Source organism: Brassica rapa, chromosome A02 (assembly GCF_000309985.2).
Source record: "Brassica rapa cultivar Chiifu-401-42 chromosome A02, CAAS_Brap_v3.01, whole genome shotgun sequence".
NCBI lineage: Eukaryota > Viridiplantae > Streptophyta > Magnoliopsida > Brassicales > Brassicaceae > Brassica > Brassica rapa.
Window position 1 is genome coordinate 15696286 of NC_024796.2, and position 17603 is coordinate 15713888.

Consider the following 17603-nt stretch of genomic DNA (forward strand, 5'->3'; position numbering starts at 1 on the left):
GTTAGCGGTAAATTTCTTTAATAACCAACATTTTTTTTTTGTGTTTCAAAAAAAAATGTTGGTTATTAAAGAAATTTACCGCTACTGCTGCTCTTAGGATATTTTTAATTTCACTTTATTTTTTATTCTAAAATATAGTTTAGAGTAAAAATACTCCAATTGTATTCTATTTTTCACTCTATAATAGAATGAAAAATAGGTTTATTCCAAATATAGAGTAACTTATTTTTTTATTTGTTACTCTATTTTCTACTCTAAGAGTAATTGAGATTTAGCAAAATAGCTATGTTGAAGAGTAATTTATTTGTTTTTATTTAGTTATTAGATATTACTTATTACTTATTGCATGTATACGTGTGTACGTACTTTTCAAGATGCCTGCTGGACCGTCACTGTTTCTCCTTCTCTCCTTTTTCCCGATTCTAGCAATATTCCGAACATATTGTTTAATGATTATACAGTCAGTACAGATCAAAAGGGTACTTTCTTCTTCTATATTTTAAAATTCGAAGCATAATACCGTGTGGGCATAATAAAGGTACGAATTATTGGATTCCTCTTATAGTTAACATTTAATACTGATAAATCTCGTTTTAATAACGTTTTATCTCAGAATAACCATAATTTTATATCTAAATTTTGGTGGTTTGAAAAGAATGGAGTCATGGAACGCATCTTAACTTTTATACGTTGCTAAAGCTTACAGCCTTACAAAATCTTCTTCTCAGATATCATCGTTGATATTTGTATTATCTATTATTTTATTTCTATATAAAATATGAACCTTACATCAAGGTCCATGACCAGCTAACTAGTCAATAGTATAGTTCTACAAACTTTTTAAAATATTGGTCCTGAACCGGAAACGAATTTAAACTGTGTAACATGTGGGTATTCCCATGATCGACCAATTATTATACATATATTTTTTTTAAACTCCTTGTGTGTACATTTATCTACATGCATGATTTCATATATAGACCCCATCAAGTGGGCCGCATGAGAGAAAAGATTCCCACTACGTAGTTATAACGATCTCATAAAAAAACATTATAAACTGTCATAGTTAACCCTCTTATTATTTTGGTATGATAACGTTTATTGAAAAACCTTATAGCAAAATCATGTGCTATGTAGAACTTGTAACTGTATGATCATTTGACCATAACGAGTTTTTTCATCTACCATAACGAGTTTAAGCGCTTTCGGATGAGCATTTATATATTTAACTTTTTAGTTAGGCCCTCTTTATTTTTCATCCAATGCTAAAAATATATACTTATATATGTCCTTTATTTATTTTTCTTTCAACATCCTACTTTTTAATGGTCAATTGTCTTGCACCGACAAAAAGGTCTGATGTCTATAGCAACTACATATTTTCTCAAAATAAATTCATTTTTGATACAAACTTTCACGGTTAAAAATAAAAACGCGTTGTTATAATGATCATATAAATTGTAAAAGGGTGGTAAAATATGATATCATTGGTTGGTACACCTAACAAGTGAGTGATCACTTTCGGAAACATTAGTTATATAATTACCTTTTTTGAGAAAACAAAGTAGATATGTACATGGATTATGTTTGTGAATGTTAGCAAAAGAGGCTGGGATATTTTTCTAGATATTTTGTTTTGCTGGCTTAGTGATATTTGGTTGAAATATCTAATTAGGCCAAAATTATAAATGTAACTCGGATTCAGGGTTGCTTCAACAGATAAGTATCTAATGTTAGCTAGTTTTAAAGGTCGTAGTCCGACACTCGATATGGACCCGATTGACTCAAAAGAAAGAAAAGGCACGAAACATAATCAAACACGTTTTCTAACCTCCAGCACTCTGATAAAAAGATATTTAATGCATATGCACTCAACTTTCTCGAATTAGATACCGTGATTGACAGTTCATATAATAGCATGGTTTTACAGAATGTGGGAAAAAGTACCGTTTAGTTTAGTTTAGTTTATTTTTAATTAAAAAAACTTATTCCATTAAAAATTATCATTAACAGACAACAACATCTTGAAAGGAACAAAGGAAATGAGGGAAGACAACAAGAGGCCTAATTCTCGAATAAGAATATCAAGTAGAGGTAAGATATCGTTGAAGGCGGATTACGTTGCTCCATTGGTAGTGGGCCAAGACAACAACTTATGATGTTCTTAATTTTGGATATGATCGTCGATAGTGGTCTTGAGGTTGAAGCGTGAACCAGATCATTCTGTTTCTTCCCAATACCATAGATTGACGTTTGGAAATCAAGTTTGAGAATGAGGGCGGTGTTCTTGTTGGAGGTCAGATATGATAGTCAAATAGACGGTTTCTACGCATTAATCTTTTATAACAACATTTAGTTATCGAATAAATATTTTTGAACATTAATATTAATTATTGTAAACAATGACAAAATTTAAAGATCAAAATCACTCTTCAAAATTTGGAGAGTTAGCCGTTTAATGAAAATAAATAAAATTGGAGAGTTAGTTAAGACAAGCTTCACAATAATAATCAGTTCGTCCCAGCTGTAACTCTTATCAGTCATCACTTCTCAGCTCAGCGCGCTGGCGTTATTCACTTTCTGCATGAGACTGACCATGGAAGGTTAACATCATTAGGCTCGGACCAAGACAAGGTACATCTAAAGATTCTAAACTATTGCCTAAAAACTATAAGAAACAAAAAAATAAGTATAAAATACCGTGATATTCTCGGCCCAATATAAAAAGAAAAGAAGTGAGCTAAAGAGAGTTCGGGTAAAATCCACCTGTTTCTGAAACGGGTTGGATCCAGAGCCCAACCCAAGGCGAATATTTCGTGAAACCAATAAATGCAGCGGAAGTTTTGTGTATTTCATTCCTCGGAATGCTATAATGACTTACTTGGATGATAATATGGTGAGTTTTTAATACTAATGTTCGTTATAAATGATTTTAACATTTTTCAACACTACAATTTTTATCAATGATAAAATTACGAATATAAATGTTGTTATTTTAAATGTATCATCGTTGTTGAAAAATTAACATATTACATATCATTTTAATTGTTTTTAAGATTTTATATGCACAAAAAAAGAAATTAAGTTTTGCGGCTGATACAAATCACCAAAGCTAAATAGGTAACATCGATTGTAAAATGATAAAAGAGGATTAGGTTTTCTGCTTTCGAATATTTGTTTACTGTTGACTCTCCATAAGTGATTTCATTTTCTACATTTATAAAATTGTGTGTACGTTCTCGTTTCTGTTTCATTGATATGAGTTTTTGTTTCTTCTTTTTTTAACTTCTTCCATGAATTCGGTGAATTACATAAGTGTCAATTAAAAAAGATGGACATAGTGCTCCAATATTAAAAATCACTTCGATTCGAAGAAGTATATTTTTGGGGTTTTCAGGATCAAATAACATATTAGAAACCACTTATTTAAAAACTAATTTGTATACATAAAAATGTATACATTAGAGTAAGCACATAAATCAAAAACAATACATTTTGTTAAGAGAAATTCCCTAGGATATTTTTTTTTAAGTTTTTATCACAAAATAGCCTTTCAATGAAGAAAATGACAAAAAATAAGTTTTATTAACTAATCTAGACTTAGGTTTAGAGTTACGGGGTGTGGTTTTGGGAATAGAGTTTTAAATTAAAAAAAATAAAAATTAAAAATTTCAAAATAAAAAGGGTTATTTTGGTCATTTTCTTTCTTGAATGCTATTTTCGTGACAACTTAAAAATATTGAGAGAATTGCCCATTTGTTAATTTACAATCATGCTTTTGATAAATAAATCAGAAAAATCATTTTATTTACTTTATATGGTATATAATTAAACATTAGTGCTATTGACATAAATATATATATATATATATAGTATATTTTAATGTAAATATTTATTATTGATACTTCTTATTCATATGATTTTAATATAATACTTTTACCATTTTTAGTAATTTATAGTCGTTTTACAAAATTAAAAATATAACATATAAGAAAAAATATAATTTTTTATTATATGCTTAATGTGATTGTTTAATTTCTTTTAGTAATATAAAATTAATCAAAAAGAGAGAGGATACAAAAATTGTTGTCACATATGTATTATTTATGGTCATTAATTGTCATATATATGTTAATTATATTAGGTAATTGCATAGCTTTTATTTAAAGAAAGAAACAAAAATTTTGTACACTACTAATCAATTTGATAGTTAGTTTAATAAAAAATATAATATACATTTATATGGACCAACTTATTTTTCTAAGGATTCTAAGAATCATTCCAGTGATGACACGTGGCTACAAAAATATGTTCTGATGCTCTAGGAATAATATATAAGGGATTAAACGTTTTTGGACCCACCAAAATTTAAACAAATTAATATGGATATATACACACATACAATTTGACTCATGAACCGAACAATAACAAAAATGACACATAGTCTCTACTGTCAAATGTTTCTTGTCCTCTCCATGATATATCTATCGGTCATATCTTTCACCGTGATCACCTCTGAGTGTAAACCGATTGACTGGTTCAATACCTGGTCTGATTCTTCCGGATCTGAACGTTCAAGACTTGAAACAGAACCTATTAACCAGACCAGTCCCATCCACATTCTCAACATGTGGCTCGTTACTCAAAATTGATCTTAGCCATAACCAAATTACTGGTCCAATCCTCGATTTGATTAACCGGCTCAACCAACTTTTGCTTCTGGATTTGAGCTATAACAGTTTATCAGGTCTGTTCCCATCTTCACACCAAGGTTAAGCTTACTTCAAGCTTTGGTGCTGAAAGGCAATACACGATTCGCAGAACCGTGCCAACGTTAAGCGAAAAACAAAATCAAATGAAAAAATATCTACAATAATATGAAAGCATTGTAGTTTAGTGTGCAAGAAAATTTCTGTATTTATACAACTTTTAAATAATTAAGAAATGTTTTTAATATTTTATTTAATTTCTTTAAAATCTATGTTTTTGTTATAGTCTCATCTTTTGTTTAACTCGTGAAGCTATTAACGAAGCTACATGTTTATATAGAGAATCTCATTACATGAAACAAATTATAAGAAATGCCTTTAGTGTTTTGTATATCTTTAAAAGATACCCTAGGCCAATGCTTCTTATTTTCTCATGTAAGCACGGCACTGATAATTCGTAGTAGCTATTCCGGAAAACCCGTTAAAAAGACTGAAGAACTTAATGATTCTGATTTTCTCGAATATGAACCTCCAACGAGAACCGTACATGCCGATAACCGTCTGACAGGGCCTGTACGGTTCTCAAGGGACACAGTGTGGAGAATGAAAAGAAAGCTGAAACTATATAACAATGTCGGTTTGTGCGTAAACCGGGAGAGTGACTTGGATGATGTCTTCGACTCAGCATCGGGTTCAAGTGTCAGGTTGTGTGAAGGGGAAACACAGAGACCTGGTCCATCGGGTACGGTACATCATCTATCTAGAACAGGTGGTGTCTGTGTTACGGCGAACGCAGCTACGGCCTTGTCAAGCGTTTAAAGTCATTGAGCTTCTTTCGTTTATCAACATTCGTTGTTGTGTTAAATTTTGTTTATATGCTACTTTCTACTTAGGGAAGAGATCTATGAAAAAACTGCTGTAAGTATATTTATAGTGCTATGCAGAGGCAGACCCACTGAAGGAAAATATGGGTCAGCTGACACAGGGTAAATCTCAAATACATTTGTTTTGAATTTAAACATTATAGAATCAGCGGCGCAAACGGTGTTTGTGCTGGTAGTGACACACCTTAACCCGGGTTTGAATCTTCATTCGATATTTTTGTTATAATTTTTCAAACAATTATATATATTATGACACATGTAAAAATAAATGTTGGGTCAGCCACGGGTGCTATGCCATCCTATTATATAAAAGAAGCTAATTTCTATCTTTCTAAAGCTATCCACATAGACAAAATAATCAGGACCAATCAATATGCCAGATCTATATGTAATTAAAGCAAATGTAATATTAGCTGGATACTGATTCGTATACATTGTCGATATATATGTGGTCAATATTTGACTGTAAATTATGAGTCAAATAATATCTAATGCATTTATTGAGAATTAAATAAAATATATTCTGCCATTAAGTTAAATGACTGACGACATTAAACATATTTCCTGCAAAATAACATCAACTATTGTAATCTCAAAATCACAGATCCACCGCCTCACAGTTTGAAGAATTTCACCATCCACTCATCACTTTTCATTCCTATCTATTTGTGCCATTTCTTTCTTTTGAAAAGTAATCTGTAAGTGATTTTTTTTGTTTAATGAGTGGTTTAGAAAGTGCGAAGATTATTTGTTTTCATATTCTTCATTTTGTTAAATTAACAGTTCTCTCACAACACCATGGTCAAACCATCCTCCCAAGATCCTCCACCTCTAGGAGGTATTCTGAAATTATAAATTCATTTTGAATAAAAACATTATTAGTATTGTTATATTAATTTCATACTTTCATCCAAAACTCTAATAATAACAAATATATACATTATTATTATAGATATATTTCATCATTATAATTGTTTGCAAATGTAGCTTTTCCTATTATGTAGAAGATGCTTTTTATTTTAAAATACTTAATATGAAATAAACCAAATGTATTTTGGTATCATATTTTTAAAGAAACATGTGGAACCTCTCCGACATTTTTAACTATCCCAGAATAACGTGTTGTTAAGAATTAAATATTGTTTTGCATAACATAATATTGCAGAATTATTTTGCTAATTTTGTAATCTCTAATATTATTTTGCAAATTTTAAAAGTAAATAATTTAATATTTTTAGACTTATAACTGAAATCCTACATCACAAATTCATATAGCGACAACAAAGATTTATACAAATATATCAAAAAGAATGAACAGTATTAATTATACAACAACATATTAAAATTCTACATTTTCCAAGTAAACCACCATTACTTCTTATTATTCGACGTAACAATTTATTACGAATAGTGAATTCCTCAAAACAATTTATTATTCAAACTTACTGTTGTTTTAAAAAAAAATAATGATCACCGCTTCCAACATCTTCCCATAATAAAATAAACAAAACTTAACTTACTTTCTCAAAAACTTCAAAACTCCAAATTTTAATTAACCTGACTTTTATTAAACATGTAATCCGTGCGAAGCGCGGACACCGACCCTAGTTTTATTAAAAGAAAAGAAGAGTGAAAGCATATTTATAACAAATATTTAATAATTAAAGTTTTTTTCGGGACCCCTTCTCTCTCTTCGACCCCTTCTCTCTTTCTCTCTTTAAGGGCATCTTCGACCCAACTCCAACTTTTACTTTTAAACTAGAGTAAATGTGGATATGAAGTAAGAAATGCTCCAACTTAACTCCATATTTCACTCTGGGGATGATTGGTAAGTGCTGTAGCTTTATATTTTTTGCTGTAGAATTTAATCTGTAGATTTATTTGCTGTAGCTTTCTTTGCTGTAGATTTCTAAAGCACTAATTTTTTGCTCTGGAAATAAAGCTCTCTACAGCCATATTTTGATTTTTCAGAGATTTTTTTGCTGTGAGTTTTTTAAGGAAAGCAAAGCTCGATTGGTTGACATATATAGCTGTAGATTAAATTTTGGCTGTCCAGAGCATCTACAGCCCCAACCAATCATCCCCTCTATAGTAGAGTTTATTCTATTTAATTTTTCTTTGTTCATTACTCCATAAAGTGAGAAATGAAGTGGGGTTGGAACATTTTTACATCGAAGATGATGAAGATGATCTAAGGCGAACACTCAGACTAATGGAAACTCTGACTCCGGCGGCCGGTGGTCTCTAGCCGCCGCCGGAAGTCTCCTCTCCTCTCTCCCTCGTTTTTCGTTTGCGTCGTTCTCCTCTCCCGCGCCTCTCCGATATGTGAGCATCTCTGGGGGATCTTCCGGTGGTTCGGTCTCGCTCGAGAGGGACATATCTGCAGGTCTAGTTCTTATTCTGGAGCTGAAACGAGGTTATGGTCGGGTTTGAGGTGGAAAAGCGTTGACTTTTTAGGGATTCGAAGCTCGGTTTTTCAGATCTGGCGATTTCGTCGGGTTTGAAGCTTCCGAGAAGCAACAAAAGGCGGTGTTGAGTTACCTTAATCGGTTTGATGGTGAGCGGGGTCTATTTCCTCCGACTGAGCCTCTGTGTTCACGGAGAGGCTTTGCTTCTCATCGGATTTGACCTAGGTGACAGTGGTTTATCCACGGCGTCTTGGTGTGACGGTCTACTCTTTTACGGTCTCAAGTAGGTCTGGAGGGTTCGCTTACCTCGGAGGCGCGTGCGAAGTCAAGATTTTTGCTGCGTGGTGATGTCTTGCCTCCGGTCTAGGCATGTGATTGTTCGATGAGCTAGTATCCACAGTCGTCTATGGCTGTTGTGAGACTGGTTCTTGCGACCATTCTGCTTGTTTCTCTTCTCTAATGGGCTCCTTCAATCATTCCTCTTTTCTGGCAGCGACGGTTGTTACAAGGAGTGGGCTCTGCATTTAACTGGTTCGTGTCTTCGTTTGTCACCGGAGGCTTTTTGAACAGGTTCTGGTACTCTGTCTGTCGGTTCTTGGCAGTGGCAAATGGCGTGAGCTGATGTCGTGTCCAAGTGGTATTTGGCTCGCGTGTGTTCATTGGTGACTCCATTTGAGGAGATAGCACATCTCAGTACCAATGATTTGGTCGCTTGGCCTTCTTGGTAGTGTTATCCTTAGTACTTGTGTGCAGGTTTTAAGCTGTTTGATTGTGGTGGTGGTTGCTCTCTCGATCCGTCTTTGTGTCCTGTTTCTGGTATTAAATTGGTTTCAACTTGTTTGGCCCGAAAGTCAGGTATGAATGTTATATCCAGTCTGCACTTAAAGAGATTACGGTTGTGTCGGCTAGGAAGAAAGTAGGATGCGTGAGCTCTCCTACCGAATTAACTTGGTGCGATAGCGATGATGAAGTTGCGTCTTTAACTTAGATGTGTGGCCGATGAATCAAAACTACTAAACCTATGGTTATACTGTCTTTTGCTTAATTTTTAGTTTGATTGTAACCTTAAGATGTTAATAAAAATTTCAATTTAAAAAAAAAAGAAAAAAAAAAGTGAAAGCATATTTGGCTCAGATCTTTGAACAAGGGGAGAAAGAAAGAAAAGATAAGGAAAAAAGTTTCTCAGCTACACCATGTTTAGTATAATATGGTGCAAACCATCTAGAGTTTAGAATTGTGTCGAAACCTACACGATGTATATGATAAATACATGCCACATATACGACGTTAATAAAAATATGGTGCCAACATCATAACGAGGTTTAATTGATTTTAGTTAAAATAATTGGGGTCAGCTCGTAATTAAGTAAAGTTAAACTCCAATTAACAAAACCCGACCCGAACCAAACGAAAAATCCGACCCAGACTTAACCATTTTCCCCAAATCGATTTCGTTTAGAAATTTAGGGTTCCAAACAAGAAAAAAATTGGGAGTTTCGAAAAGAGAGTGAGAGATTCGTCAGAGACAAAGAGAGATTGCAGAGACAGAGAGAGAGATCGATTCAGTTTCGGCGAAATCGAATCCGGATGTGGTAATTGAAGAAACAAGGCGACAATGAGGTAAGAATCCTTGCATGTTTACTTCGATTATTGGACTCAATCGATGGTTTTACCATGTTCTAATGCTATTTTATTGCTTACAGTGATTCAATATCGGTGAAGATTAATTGTTTTCACTCGGGTGTGTTCAAAACTGAAGATGGGAAGCTAAATTATGTTGATGGTCTTTTGGAGCAGTTTGAAGTCGATGGTGATGCGGCTTATGAAGAATGTAGGAAGATCATTGGTAAGATAATTACAATGGGGAGAATGTGGTACAAGTTACCATTTGAGGATATATCAGAGAAGAAGGAGTTGCTTGAAAATGACGAAAAAACCAAAAAGAAGATGATTTCTAATGGTCGTTGGTACGAGGAGCTTGATGTCTTCATAGAGACACCTGAAACTGATGTTCTTACTGGTGATGGTGCCGTGGTGGAAGCAGTGACTGGGCACGAACCTGTTGATGGTGACGAGTCTGATGCTGAGCAACAAGGTGATAATTCTGATGGTGATCATGAAGCAGGAGAGAGTGAAAATGAGTATCAAGCGAGTGATGAATCTGATAAAGAAGAGGATATTGACAGAAACTTTGAAGAGGATCTTGAGATGTTTAGGGATGAGAACTATGAGGATGAGATTCTAGACGAGGATGAGGTATATCCTGACACGGAGCAGTCATCTGATGATGAAGAGGAACAAGCTGAGAGGATGGCTAATAGGGGTGAATTAGATGGCGTTTTTAGTCTTAGGCAGACCTTTTACAGCGGTGAAGAGTTCAAGAAGCAAGTGATCATATATATTCTGAAGACGAGAAGAAATGTGGTCTATGACAGATGGGAAAAGACAAAGATTGGTGCTAAATGTAGTGGTAAAGGTTGTGTGTGGCGTATATACTGCTCAGTAGAGAGACCCATCAAGAAATGGATGGTGAAAGTGTATGTTAACACACATACTTGCCATCCCACGGGTAAGTGTAAACTCATCAAAAGCCCTGCCATTGCTGAAGTTATGTTGGAGAAAATCAGGAAGGAACCTGAAATGAGTGCTCCAATGATTAGAGAAGAGTTTAGGGATAAGTACAACATCATTATCTCTCCCGAGCAGGCAAAGATTGCAAGGCGTATTGTTCTTGATAAGCTACAGGCTGAATGCAATGAACATTTTGCAAGGCTAAGGGACTATGAGATGGAACTATTACGGTAACATTTTTTAAACTTTCTTAATATTGTTTATAGTTAAGTGTATGTATGACTAAATGTTTTGCTTTATTTTTTCTGCAAATGCAGTTCAAATCCTGATAGCAAAATTGAGATCAATACAACAACGAAGTCAAATGGAGCGAAAGCATTCCACTCCATGTATATCTGCTTTGACAAAATTCGTGTGGCATGGAAGGAGTATTGCAGGCCGGTTATTGGATTAGATGGGACATTCCTCAAGCACAGCTCTCTGCAAGGGCTGATTCTTACTGCGATAGGAAGGGATCCAAATAACCAGATATACCCAATAGCATGGGCTGTGGTCGACTCTGAGAGCAATGATAATTGGCAATGGTTTATTCACAGGTTGAAGATTGATTTGGGTTTAGGCGTGGGTGATCTTGTGACAATCATATCAGATCAGCATAAGGGATTGATTCATGGAGTTGCTGTTGAGTTGCCAAGAGCTGAACATAGAGCTTGTGCTAGGCACATCTACTCTAATCTGAAGAAGAATCACAAGTCTGATACACTGAAGCCTCTCTTCTGGCGCATTGCAAGTAGCTACAACGAGGGTGACTATGAGAGGAGTTTGGACGTTTTCAAAAAGTTTGATCCGTTAGCAGCTGAAGACCTTATGAAGAAGGATCGTTCTACTTGGTGCAGGGCATTTTTCCGGATAGGTTCGTGTTGTTCTGATACACACAACAACTTCACAGAGTCCTTCAATAGGACCTTGAAGATAGCAAGAAAGAAGCCCTTTATTCAGATGCTTGAGTTGATTAGAAGAGATGCAATGCAGAGGATAGCTACTAGATATAAGACAGCAAAAAATGAGACGGGTCTCGTTACAAAGAAGGCGAGAAAGGAGGTTGAAAAGTCTTGTGATGAAGCTAAGCATTGCTATTCTTATTCAAGCACAGGTGGTGCTTATGAGTGCGTTGAATTTTCAAATGGTTACACGGTGAATTTGCTTTCTCGTAGCTGCGCTTGTAGGAAATGGGACTTGTCTGGAATCCCATGTCGCCATGCTGTATCTGTTATCCGTGAGAATGGTTTCGAGGTTGAAGATTATATTTCAGATTATTATCTGACATCGAAGTGGCGAGGTTTGTACATGGATGGGTTGGGGCCTGTAAATGGTCCAAGGTTTTGGAAGCTATCTGGTGAAGACCGTATTGAAGCACCACCATACAAGAGACCGCCTGGAAGACCAAAGGGGAAGGCAAGGATTAAAGGAGTGCGTGAATCCCCGAAGAAAAATCAGACCAAAGTTGATAGAAAAGGAAGAATAGGTCATTGTGGTCTTTGTGGTGGTGAAGGCCACAACTCAAGGAAGTGTCCTCATGAGGTACATTGTCGTCGTTGCAATTGTCTAGCTTTTTTTCTTTCTCGTGTTTGATTCTCTTTATTTTTATTATGTTGCAGTCTGATGAAAGCAGAAAGCGTAGGCGTCTCAACATGGAACAACAATCACATGAGCAAGCAATCGAGGACATTTCCTCAACTGCACCACCTGCTACACAACCTTGACTTCTCTAGAATGTCTTTTTCTTTTCTCGGATGTCTTTTTTTCCGCTTTTGATGTCTTCTTTGGTCTTTGGATATGACCTTTCTCTCAGCGGATATGTGTGTTTTGGATGTTAAACTAGTGTTGATGTCTCTCTTGTTATGTATGATCACCTATTTTGGATGTTAAAGCAATGAGTTCAAACTCTTTTTTTTATTGCTAAATGAAGTTGATTTCCAAACATTGTCAAACCATTACATAGTTAAGCATTACAACAACAACATTACAAAGGTTTTTAAAGATAATGAGCATGTCTTTAGAGCTTGAGAAAGGCGTTAATGATGTCTTCTTCCACTTCCGCATTTTTGGCCAATTCACTTTGAAGCATCGAAATGGTCTTCTTCAATCCCATAATAGTCTTGTCCTTCTGGCGAATTTCGTTTCTAGCTTCAATCAAAGCTTTCTTTTGCCATCCAAAAGCTTCTCCCTCATCGAACCATTGAAAGAACCCGCATTCACCTCCACTCTAACACAAACATAAAATTAAAAACTTCTCAAAGAACTCCATGACTATACCATACAGGATTCACAATAGTTTATACCTTGAATTTTTCACACCCATAGAACCTTCGACCCGGATTTTTGTCTGTCCAAGCTTGAGATATCTTTGCCACCAACCCACAGTAACAAAGAACATTGCTTTCATTTGCCTTGCCCTTTCCCTTATTGCTCCATCTTCCACCAAATTCCATCTCTCTTTCTCTGTTTCTGTCTCTTTCTCTCTTTCTCTGTTTTGAAGAACGATGAACCCTAAATTGCTGATTGAAATCGATTTGGGGGAGAGAATTGGTTAAGTCTGGGTCGGGTTTTTCGTTTAGTTCGGGTCGGAGTTTAACTTTACTTAATTACGAGCTGACCCCAATTATTTTAACTAAAATCAATTAAACCTCGTTATGATGTTGGCACCATGTTTTTATTAACGTCGTATATGTGGCATGTATTTATCATATATATCGTGTAGGTTTCGACACAATTCTAAACTCAAGATGGTTTGCACCATATTATACTAAACATGGTGTAGCTGAGAAACTTTTTTCCAAAAGATAATTCCTCAAAAGAAGAAAGAAAAAGAAAAGAAACGTTGGCTGCAGTTAGACGCGCTACGCGCTAATGTGTAAAAGGAAAAGTACAAAAGAGCCCCTGCCGCTTAAAGATAGGTATAAAAAACCCATCGAACACCTGGACGCTCCTCCTCCGAATCATCATCTTCTTCTTCTTCTTTCAAACCCTAACTTATTACGTTTTGGTTTCTTTAGATCTTCAGGTTCATTAGTATCGAATCATCCGTCGATTCCAGCCATGTCTGCCGTATATTGCGGAAGTAAGAGATCCTACTTCGAAGATATTCCCTCTCCTCCCTCTTCAAAGAGGTTCCGATGTTACTCGCCTTCGGATTCTCCAATCTGGTCCTCTCCGCCGTCCTCATCGCTCGATCAGCTTCGCACTGCGTTTCCTCACCTTGAACTGACGGTAGTTCTTGTTCTTCTATGTAGGACTTATTCGAGCTATTCAGATCTGGGGAGATTTAATTTAATTTGATTCCAATGTTCTTTTGTTTCGCCAGGTTCTTGTGAAGGCACTAGAAGAACATGGGAATGATTTATGTGCTGCCACGAGAAGCTTACATTCGGAGGAGAAGAAAGCTGAAGAATTGGCCAATATGGAGTCTCATGCCGTTGCTGGTGGAACGTTTACGGCCGATTCAGACAATCACCCGGCGAGTGGTGATGACTGGGTCGGATTGTTGATCAGGGAAGTGACACAATCTACTGGTATAGATGATGCAAAAGTCCGTGCAGCTAAAGTCCTGCAGTCTTTAGAGCAGACGTTAAGCTCACGTGCTCGCGAGGAAGCCCGGAAAATATTCCAAGAGGTAAATCTTTTAGTAGCTACATTATACTGCTCGCTACCTTCATTGGGTAAAAAGTTGCTGGTTTAGAACAAAAGAACCTAACTTTAAAGGAAAATTGTATTCCATCTTCAATCGGGAAAAATTATCAGAACAAGTAAACTATTACTAGGATTGTCAAATTAATACAATCTTCTTGAATTGCAGGAGAAAGTGGCTGTGCAGCAACAAGTGGAGGACTTGATGAAAGACAACACAGTGCTGAAACGTGCTGTTGCTATCCAGCATGAGCGCCACAAGGCATTTGAAGATGCGAATCAGCAGCTAGAACTTTTGAAGCAAGTGATTCCTCAGTACCAGGAAAAGATCAGAAATCTGGAGGTAAGCCTTACAACACTTCTTTTTCCTGATATTTGAGTGGAGATAATATAATTGAGGGTCCGTGAATTTAAGAATGTGTTTTTTTTTTGGGTTTGAGAATATTGAAGCATGTCGCAGCAATCTGACATGGTTACATAAAAACTAGACGTTCTCTAATCTTTATGCTCCATAGATAAAAGATGCTAAACAATGAGGGTTTAAAATGCAGATGAACAACTACGCATTGAACTTGCGTCTGCAGCAAGCGGAACAGGGAAACTCTATGCTGGAAAGATTCAATCCCGATGTCTATTAAAAGCTGAAACAAGGGGAGGTTAGGAGGAGAAGGCAATCATAACAAAAGAACGCAAGTAGAGAAGAGATTAAAGTAGAAAACAGAAATGCATTTGCATCGTATTGGCTATTCTTTTCCTTTAAATCTCAAAGCGCATGAATTGGGAATGTTTTGTGTTTCGGGCAATAGGGGGTAAACATTGTTCTGGAGCAACAAATATACTATAGACAGTAAATGATGATGAAAAGTATTACAGTGAAAACTTTATAAATTAATTTTTTTGGGATTTTGATTTGTTATTAATTTATTTATTAATTTACCAAAATTTTCCTTTCTTAGATTTATATATCTTAAAGTATGTTCATTTTCAACTTAATAAGATATTCATATGTGCTTACTTAATAAATCAGATTTGTTACAACTGTGAAAAAAACCTGTTATGGATGAATCTACTTAGACGACTTTTGTTAAATAGAGGACCGTATCAATAGGTAGCTCCATTATATATATCATACGAATCACATGCAAGTGGTGGCATGCCATAGACGACATTTATGAGCAGTAGAAGACTCTGAAGGGACCTATATACAAAGAATACAAATGAAAATACATACAAGCACAGATACATATCACAAACAACTTGCAAAGAAGCACGACCGATCAGTAGTCAGTACAGACCTTAGCAGCAAGATCATCAGAACCAGAGGATAGGTATGGTTGGTCCGTACCAGTAAAGTAGTCTACACAGTTGACCCCTTTCAATGTGCATCCAACGTAACATTTGGATCTGGAGAACCAAGATTCCATATCTAGATAAGAAAAGATGTAGTAACAGGAGAGGGTTTAGCTTCTCATACGGGGAATTAACAAACAAAATGTGTCTCAAGAGTCAGAAGAAGACGAATCTCTCACTTAGATGGTACGGTCAAGGGATGAACTAGCAAAAGTATTGGTGTCTTTGGGATTGAAAGTCACTTGCATAACATAATCGAAAATCTGAGTGTATATCCAAACCCTTCTCCCAGTCCCAAAACTTGATGAGCATATCATCAGATGATGATAAGACATAGGGAAGGGTGGGATGAACAGAAACACACCTAATGTAATCAGGGTTTCCTTATACCAAAAAAAAAATTAGGAATGAAACAAGGCAATGGAGCAACATTAAAGCAATAACTGCAGAAAGAAAAATGAATCAGAGTCTAATTGGGTTTTCCATATAACTGAGAATGCAACCAAAACGTATTCCAAATAGCTCAAATTTCCAAGTCACTAACTAGGATTACAGGCAGAGTTGGTGCACTGATTGATATGATCAGTATCATCAATAGTGGTCCAACACGGTTTTCTAGCTGAACTTGTTTACCAATTATAATCCATCTCAGTACATAAATGGCAACTGTTAAGAGTTTTTTCTTTGTTGGAAGTAGGCTCTACGAGTCGCCCTCATGAGTGATCTTCATCAACTGTTCAGACACCAACCATCAAACCCCTGCATAGCCAACCACAAATAGAGAGTCATTTGGACTATACGTAAACAAACATGCTGTCGATTTAAAATGAAAGAGTGATGAACATACTTGAATGGAAACGATCCATAGGAATCTCACGCTGTTCGCGTTTAATGCAGAGGTACTCAGCTAGCAGTGCCATGACAGCAAGCCCCGTGCCATTAACAACCCACCAAGCCATAGACGAAGGCCATCCTCCATACAGGATGCAGAAGAAGAGATGTATGATATAGAGAGTTGCAGAGAAATCAAGGCATTTCCGTGCTCGTTCCACCAAAAATATCATGTACACAGCCCTGCCAGTTTACCAATCAATCTTCACGACACTTTTGAAATGTAAAAGTTAAAAAAAAAAAAAAGGAAGATTGAGGATCTAACCCAGCGAGTGAAGCGCACAAGAAAGAAGCAATGACGCACCAACCAGTGAGGGTAGAAGTAGTGAGAGTAGCGTAATCGAAAAAGTAGACAAGACTAAGGCGAGGGACACGAAGGCCTAGGAAGAGGATCATGAAGACTCCAAGAGAGAGATAGAAGGAGCATTGAAGGCAGATAATCTGACCAACAATAAGCCATGGGTCCCATACAGCTGTGCCATAGAACATGGCTGGCTAATGAATCTCCCTAAAACTGTAATCAAATGTATACAAGCAATTAATCTAAGATCGTCGAAAGCCTAATTTCCACTATGTTCGTCCACGATCGAATGCATAACCCCGAAAACGCACCTACGATCAAGAAAAGGTATGTATGTACCACTCGGGTTCAAGGGAAGATCAAACCGGATTCGCTGAGTCGGAGAGATGCACCAACGCCCGGATCGGGAGGACACAGGCACTTCCTCTAATACGAAACGATTTTGCAGAGAGTCAACAAAGACACCTAATAAATTACAAACAATTGAACAGTAACGACCGCATAGCGCAGTGGATTAGCGCGTTTGACTTCGGATCAAAAGGTCGTGGGTTCGACTCCCACTGTGGTCGATTATCTTTTTAAAAATGCGTTTCGTACTGTTTTGTGGCAATGGTCGTGTTGTTTTTCTTTGCATTTTTTGTTGTTGTTGTTGTGTTATTATGGCAACCGAAAAAGAAGAATCCAATTTATTCATTTTTTTTTTGGCTCAAACATCAACTTTTCATTAACCAAATGATTCTAATACAATCAGATTGTGACCACAATGCCTCAGAAGAGGCTTTAACCACAATGTGACATAAGG

The 17603-nt window shown here is 36.1% G+C and overlaps 4 protein-coding genes and 1 non-coding gene across 7 annotated transcripts; 3 read left to right on the forward strand and 2 right to left on the reverse strand.

Annotated features, from left to right (window-relative positions):
- The first annotated feature begins 7714 nt into the window (after positions 1-7714).
- Positions 7715-15214, forward strand: LOC103853284. 2 transcript variants are annotated; one of them, XM_009130207.3, is made up of 6 exons: positions 7715-9166; positions 13416-13529; positions 13629-13842; positions 13937-14245; positions 14429-14602; positions 14811-15214. In XM_009130207.3, the coding sequence occupies exons 2-6, from the start codon at positions 13483-13485 to the stop codon at positions 14895-14897; spliced, it is 831 nt and encodes a 276-aa protein (XP_009128455.1). In that variant the 5' UTR covers positions 7715-9166; positions 13416-13482; the 3' UTR covers positions 14898-15214. The 2 variants fall into 2 exon arrangements, with proteins under 2 accessions (XP_009128455.1, XP_033141553.1); XM_033285662.1 differs by having other exon boundaries at positions 7715-9157; positions 13427-13529.
- LOC103853464 lies at positions 9164-12531 on the forward strand. Its single transcript, XM_033285661.1, has 4 exons — positions 9164-9621; positions 9705-10802; positions 10890-12153; positions 12231-12531. The coding sequence occupies exons 1-4, from the start codon at positions 9617-9619 to the stop codon at positions 12333-12335; spliced, it is 2472 nt and encodes an 823-aa protein (XP_033141552.1). The 5' UTR covers positions 9164-9616; the 3' UTR covers positions 12336-12531.
- LOC117132107 lies at positions 12349-13409 on the reverse strand. The gene is made up of 2 exons (XM_033285663.1): positions 12915-13409; positions 12349-12838 (listed from the first exon to the last, which is right to left on the reverse strand). The coding sequence occupies exons 1-2, from the start codon at positions 13062-13064 to the stop codon at positions 12629-12631; spliced, it is 360 nt and encodes a 119-aa protein (XP_033141554.1). The 5' UTR covers positions 13065-13409; the 3' UTR covers positions 12349-12628.
- An 818-nt stretch (positions 15215-16032) lies between the features above and the next one.
- LOC103853286 (protein SYS1 homolog) lies at positions 16033-17267 on the reverse strand. Of its 2 annotated transcripts, none has more exons than XM_009130208.3 (4): positions 17113-17267; positions 16766-17014; positions 16457-16683; positions 16033-16368 (listed from the first exon to the last, which is right to left on the reverse strand). In XM_009130208.3, the coding sequence occupies exons 2-4, from the start codon at positions 16987-16989 to the stop codon at positions 16361-16363; spliced, it is 459 nt and encodes a 152-aa protein (XP_009128456.1). In that variant the 5' UTR covers positions 16990-17014; positions 17113-17267; the 3' UTR covers positions 16033-16360. The 2 variants fall into 2 exon arrangements, with proteins under 2 accessions (XP_009128456.1, XP_009128457.1); XM_009130209.3 differs by having other exon boundaries at positions 17141-17253.
- Positions 17268-17296: 29 nt separating this feature from the next.
- Positions 17297-17370, forward strand: TRNAR-UCG. Its single transcript has one exon. It is a non-coding gene; the product is annotated as a tRNA-Arg (tRNA).
- Positions 17371-17603: the final 233 nt, after the last annotated feature.

Bases quoted from the DNA above. Each gene is read 5' to 3' on its own strand.
- LOC103853286 (XM_009130208.3), bottom strand. From the start codon at position 16,989: ATGTTCTATGGCACAGCTGTATGGGACCCATGGCTTATTGTTGGTCAG. The intron at 16,684-16,765 runs GTTAGATCCTCA...GTAAACTGGCAG, and splicing joins TTGTGCGCTTCACTCGCTGG to GGCTGTGTACATGATATTTT.
- LOC103853284 (XM_009130207.3), top strand. From the start codon at position 13,483: ATGTGTAAAAGGAAAAGTACAAAAGAGCCCCTGCCGCTTAAAGATAG. The intron at 13,530-13,628 runs GTATAAAAAACC...TGGTTTCTTTAG, and splicing joins CCCCTGCCGCTTAAAGATAG to ATCTTCAGGTTCATTAGTAT. The intron at 14,603-14,810 runs GTAAGCCTTACA...TTTAAAATGCAG, and splicing joins AAAAGATCAGAAATCTGGAG to ATGAACAACTACGCATTGAA.
- LOC117132107 (XM_033285663.1), bottom strand. From the start codon at position 13,064: ATGGAATTTGGTGGAAGATGGAGCAATAAGGGAAAGGGCAAGGCAAAT. The intron at 12,839-12,914 runs GTATAAACTATT...TGTTTGTGTTAG, and splicing joins ATGGGTGTGAAAAATTCAAG to AGTGGAGGTGAATGCGGGTT.
- LOC103853464 (XM_033285661.1), top strand. The intron at 10,803-10,889 runs GTAACATTTTTT...CTGCAAATGCAG, and splicing joins TATGAGATGGAACTATTACG to TTCAAATCCTGATAGCAAAA. The intron at 12,154-12,230 runs GTACATTGTCGT...ATTATGTTGCAG, and splicing joins CAAGGAAGTGTCCTCATGAG to TCTGATGAAAGCAGAAAGCG.